Here is a 6000-nt window from a genome sequence, read left to right as displayed (position 1 = left end):
TTATCTTAACCTTAGGTATAACCTATGTTGTGCACAGGAAGTTGACTGAGGTTGTCTGTAGAGTTGGATTAAAATGACTCTTCGCATTTTAAAGAAAGAATGGCATAACTAATAGCCTCTGTCCACTTCCTGGATCAGCTAATAATAAAATGATACCGTTAGCAAGGTCAAACAAAAGAATGGGTTGCCCATGGATATTGACATACCCTTGAGCAAGATAGTGAACAATTTTTTTTCTGGTCATAACCAAATAAAAACCTGAGCAGGTTAGTGAGGAATGTGGTTTCAATGCTGTCAATTTTTATTTTCAGCAAATATATTAAGTACATTGAGATTATGAGCTGAAAATATTAAAATGAAAAACTATCACTGAGTAAAGGATGATCCAACTAATGTCCTGCGAAAGTTTAAAAGGCCTGCTATTTGCCTTAAAAAAAAAAAAAAAAAAAAAACTAGCATATTTACAAAATTTCCTCTGAAAACTGCACAGACAAGTCAAATCTTGATCATCGGTTTTCCAGAGAGAAATTACACCACTACTGTTAAATATGCTCAAACATGGTACATGAGAAGTACTGAATTGCTCCAGTCACAACCGATCTTGCTGGCAGCGGGCCATCACCAGCCAGGTAGGGGGTTAAAAATACCCACTCAAAATGCAAGATTAGTTTTCCACCATGCCATTAAAATGAGCGTTCCGTTTTTATACTGTGTAAAATGACTTGTCATTATGAATGTGCATGGACCTCCACGTTCATAACATCTTGAATCACCATCTCACTCTCATTTTTACATGCTTGACTGAACCATAATTACCATTTAAAGTGGAATAGAAGTGAAGTGAATGAGATCCTTGTTTGCACTTCAGGTCACGCATACCAGGCTGCTTTTCTTGATTACTTGATTAGGTGATGCCAGAGATCAACCAATGGATATTTTTGAGGGAGCACAGGTTGATTTGTGACCTATAGATACAGAATGTCTTTTAGAATTGTTGCCAGCATATTGCGAAAATGTTCTAAATTATCATTATAGTTGCTCATATGTTCACGGTAAGAATGGCGCATTTTCAAAAATAATAATAAAAAGCGCAAATCCAAAATAAATTTAAAACAAGATTTATTTTAAAAAGTCAAACTGCAGGATAAAAGTATTAAACCCACAAAGGTACCGTGGCTCTGTTACAGAAAATGTATGAAACAATTAATTTCATAGGGTATTACCATCAACACAGCTACTATTCAACATTAATAGCTCCATAATCACTGACAGAGAAAATTTAAAAACTGGCATTTAATTCAAAGTTGTCCTGTGCAAAAGGATTTTAGTAAAATAGTTTGCCTTTCAGAGGCCTAAAATATCAAGAGGACACAGATGAACCTCTGGCAAACAAACAAGAGGTCCATGACTAAATACAAAGGCTGTGAGAGTTGCCTCGAAACTGGATCAAATTAAAGAGCAACATTTTGAAAAAGTCCCTTTGACACATGAAAGAGGTTTCATATAATTTAGTTCAATGCAACACTGCCCTGAAGAGATGTATTGCTTTAGAAAACATGTCAATAATAAAAAGATGTTACAGCCCTTACTTTATGGCAGATCTCAATTTGATTTTACAGTAGAAGAGGTAGAAGAGAAATGATTAAAAGAGATATCTGTAACATAACCAACTGGTAATGTGTGACTAATTAAATGCAAACAGTCAGATGTCAGTCTGTCTCTTCTCCCTCAGACTCGGACTCTGAAAAGAAGAAAGCACCATCAATTAGTACCATGCATGAATATTTACACACTCTGAAACACAACCACCGTCCACCCACAGACCCCATCTGACCTTTGCAACTATTCACTGATCACAAACAGAAACATCGGCCGTGCTTATGGTGATGTTTGTTTGATTTGGATGATGGAGACATCCTGAGAATTTGTCGCATCCCCAACAAGTTGCTGGACATCATACTCAGCCTACAAACAAGTACTGTGAGTGCTTTGAGTCTAACATACAGTAGTGTTCAGAATAATAGTAGTGCTATGTGACTAAAAAGATTAATCCAGGTTTTGAGTATATTTCTTATTGTTACATGGGAAACAAGGTACCAGTAGATTCAGTAGATTCTCACAAATCCAACAACACCAAGCATTCATGATATGCACACTCTTAAGGCTATGAAATTGAGCTATTAGTAAAAAAAAGTAGAAAAGGGGGTGTTCACAATAATAGTAGTGTGGCATTCAGTCAGTGAGTTTGTCAATTTTGTGGAACAAACAGGTGTGAATCAGGTGTCCCCTATTTAAGGATGAAGCCAGCACCTGTTGAACATGCTTTTCTCTTTGAAAGCCTGAGGAAAATGGGACGTTCAAGACATTGTTCAGAAGAACAGCGTAGTTTGATTAAAAGGTTGATTGGAGAGGGGAAAACTTATACGCAGGTGCAAAAAATTATAGGCTGTTCATCTACAACGATCTCCAATGCTTTAAAATGGACAAAAAAAAACAGACGCGTGGAAGTAAACGGAAAACAACCATCAAAATGGATAGAAGAATAACCAGAATGGCAAAGGCTCACACATTGATCAGCTCCAGGATGATCAAAGACAGTCTGGAGTTACCTGTAAGTGCTGTGACAGTTAGAAGACGCCTGTGTAAAGCTAATTTATGTGCAAGAATCCCCCGCAAAGTCCCTCTTTTAAATAAAAGACGTGCAGAAGAGGTTACAATTTGCCAAAGAACATATCAACTGGTCTAAAGAGAAATGGAGGGATATTTTGTGGACTGATGAGAGTAAAATTGTTCTTTTTTGGGTCCAAGGGCCGCAGACAGTTTGTGAGACGACCCCCAAACTCTGAATTCAAGCCACAGTTCACAGTGAAAACAGTGAAGCATGGTGGTGCAAGCATCATGATATGGGCATGTTTCTCCTACTATGGTGTTGGGCCTATATATCGCATACCAGGTATCATGGATCAGTTTGGATATGTCAAAATACTTGAAGAGGTCATGTTGCCTTATGCTGAAGAGGACTTGCCCTTGAAATGGGTGTTTCAACAAGACAATGACCCCAAGCACACTAGTAAACGAGCAAAATCTTGGTTCCAAACCAACAAAATTAATGGCTCACCGATGTGAAGAAATCATGGAAAACTGTGGTTATACAACTAAATACTAGTTTAGTGATTCACAGGATTGCTAAAAAAGCAGTTTGAACATAACAGTTTTGAGTTTGTAGCATCAACAGCAGATGTTACTATTATTGTGAACACCCCCTTTTCTACTTTTTTTTTTTTTTTTTTACTAATAGCCCAATTTCATAGCCTTAAGAGTGTGCATATCATGAATGTTTGGTCTTGTTGGATTTGTGAGAATCTACTGAATCTACTGGTACCTTGTTTCCCATGTAACAATAACAAATATACTCAAAACCTGGATTAATCTTTTTAGTCACATATCACTACTATTATTCTGAACACTACTGTATTCCCAGTGAAAACTGCTATTTGTGGGGGATGTGTTCCATCTCCTATACTGTTCAATGGCACTGGGTGTTGCATAGGGCTGTGGAAACCAGTGGCCTAGGTGCCTTTGTCAAGAAGGGAAGGTTAACTGACCTTTACAAAGTCAATGGATGTCCTGAGTGCAGCACTTGAGAAGCGTTTGTGATTTTCCTGGATCAAAACTAAGCTTCAGGCTTTCAGTGACTTCCTAGATTCAGCTATTAGAAGTGTGTCTGTATGCTGTGAAAGTGTTTGGTAGAGCAGTTCACTTGACTCGCCAGTGACGCTCCTGTCTCTGTGTCCTTGGCCACTGACACAGAGACAACTGGGAAGAGCTCTGCAGGAGAACAAAGGTCCAAGTCTTTTGTTTCCTGATGCTTCTGGTCTTACTGTATGGTTCTGAGATTTGGATGCTAAACAGTTATCTAAGGTGAAAACTAAGGTTTTCTTCAGAATGGCAGTAAAAATCCAATGTACGAGGGCTGTCCATAAAGTATAGATCCTTTTTATTTTTTTTTAAAACTATATGGATTTCATTCATATGTTTTTACGTCAGACATGCTTGAACCCTCGTGCGTATGCATGAGTTTTTCCACACCTGTCGGTGACGTCATTCGCCTGTGAGCACTCCTTGTGGGAGGAGTCGACCAGCCCCTCGTCGGAATTCCTTTGTCTGAGAAGTTGCTGAGAGACTGGCGCTTTGTTTGATCAAACTTTTTTCTAAACCTGTGAGACACATTGAAGTGGACACAGTTAAAAAAATTAAGCTGGTTTTCGGTGAAAATTTTAACGGCTGATGAGAGATTTTGAGGTGATACTGTCACTTTAAGGACTTCCCACAGAGCGAGACATCGCGCAGCGCTCCCAGGCGCCGTCGTCAGCCTGTTTCAAGTTGAAAACCTCCACATTTCAGGCTCTATTGATCCAGGACGTCGTGAGAGAACAGAGAAGTTTCAGGAGAAGTCGGTTTCAGCATTTTATCCGGATATTCCACTGTTAAAGGAGATTTTTTTAATGAAAGACGTGCGGGCGGATTGCAGCGTCGGCTTGCAGCCGCCGCGACGCTCCGCCACAGGAAAAACACCTCCGTTGGAAGCCTTAAGGACAAGTTGGAACATGTCCAGCTGTTAAACAATTTCTCATATACTCACTCCACTGAAAGCCATCAAAAGCCGCCTGGATTTTACAAATGGTTATCAACACGGAGGTGTTTTTCCTGTGCCGCCGCACCGCGCCAGCTGCGTCCCGACGCACGGACCCGTCCGCACGTCTTTCATTAAAAAAAATCTCCTTTAACAGTGGAATATCCGGATAAAATGCTGAAACCGACTTCTTCTGAAACTTCTCTGTTCTCTCACGATGTCCTGGATCAATAGAGCCTGAAATGTGGAGGTTTTCAGCTTGAAACAGGCTGACGACGGCGCCTGGGAGTGCTGCACGACGTCTCGCTCCGTGGGAAGTCCTTAAAGCGACAGTATCACCTCAAAATCTCTCATCAGCCGTTAAAATTTTCACCGAAAACCAGCTTAATTTTTCGAACCGTGTCCACTTCGATGTGTCTCACAGGTTTAGAAAAAATTTTGATCAAACAAAGCGCCAGTCTCTCAGCAACTTCTCAGACAAAGGAATTCCGAGGAGGGGCTGGACGACTCCTCCCACAAGGAGTGCTCACAGGCGAATGACGTCACCGACAGGCGTGAAAAAACTCACGCATGCGCACGAGGGTTCAAGCATGTCTGACGTAAAAACATATGAATGAAATCCATATAGTTTTTGAAAAAAAATAAAAAGGACCTATACTTTATGGACAGCCCTCGTATGTGCATATTCAGTTGGAATCTGATTCAATGTTGCAGGTCTGGACAGTCCAAAGTCACCTGAAATCAGATGTTTTCTGAATCAGTTTCAAGCCTCATTCATAGGTCTTTTGAACTGTGATCCAGATTGCTTTTTTGCATATCCGATTTGGTCTGAAAGCTGAGATCCGATTCCAGGGGTGTTTTGTTACATTTGTGCTTTTTCACACCACATTAAGCTGTCTTCTGTGAACACATGTACTGAGAGCTGTAGTGACTCTTCTGCCTCCAGTGGCAGCTATGAAGAAAGGGGAACAAAAAAGTGCGCGCACACACACGCAAAAGCCCAAACTAACCTGTAACATCATGTCCAAAAAATAGGCACAGAAGACAGTGTGGAATCAAAGTCCTACCAAAGACAAATGATGTGGACTGTACTTGTGCACTTGTCAAACACATGCGTCACACATATTAGTTGCATGCATGTATGTGTACACTAGGCAGAGTTTGAGAGTTGTGCCTCAATATTTCCACATCATTAATGCCTTTTATTCCACACTGTATCCTCTCTGACTGTGTTTTAGATGTATGTTCAGGGGTATTTACTTGTGGTATGTGCATGTCCTTGTGCAGCTATCACCCAAAAGCAGCACAAATATATAAATACTTGTGAACTCATTTGTTTTATGGACTTATTTTTATAATCCAGATCA

The 6000-nt window shown here is 40.1% G+C and overlaps 1 protein-coding gene across 1 annotated transcript in view; it reads right to left on the bottom strand.

Annotated features, from left to right (window-relative positions):
• Positions 1-1110: 1110 nt before the first annotated feature.
• LOC117524951 (basic leucine zipper and W2 domain-containing protein 1-A-like) overlaps positions 1111-6000 on the bottom strand; it is a 30819-nt gene continuing 25929 nt past the window's right edge. The window contains exon 12 of the mRNA XM_034186765.1: positions 1111-1741. Coding sequence (XP_034042656.1) covers positions 1710-1741 — 32 coding nt within the window. The 3' untranslated portion in view covers positions 1111-1709. The remainder of the gene's footprint in view (positions 1742-6000) is intronic.

The sequence above is a fragment of the Thalassophryne amazonica genome, chromosome 14 (genome assembly GCF_902500255.1).
Source record: "Thalassophryne amazonica chromosome 14, fThaAma1.1, whole genome shotgun sequence".
Lineage (NCBI taxonomy): Eukaryota > Metazoa > Chordata > Actinopteri > Batrachoidiformes > Batrachoididae > Thalassophryne > Thalassophryne amazonica.
The sequence above is the reverse complement of the archived record's forward strand: the minus strand, read 5'-3'. Positions and strand labels throughout refer to the sequence as shown.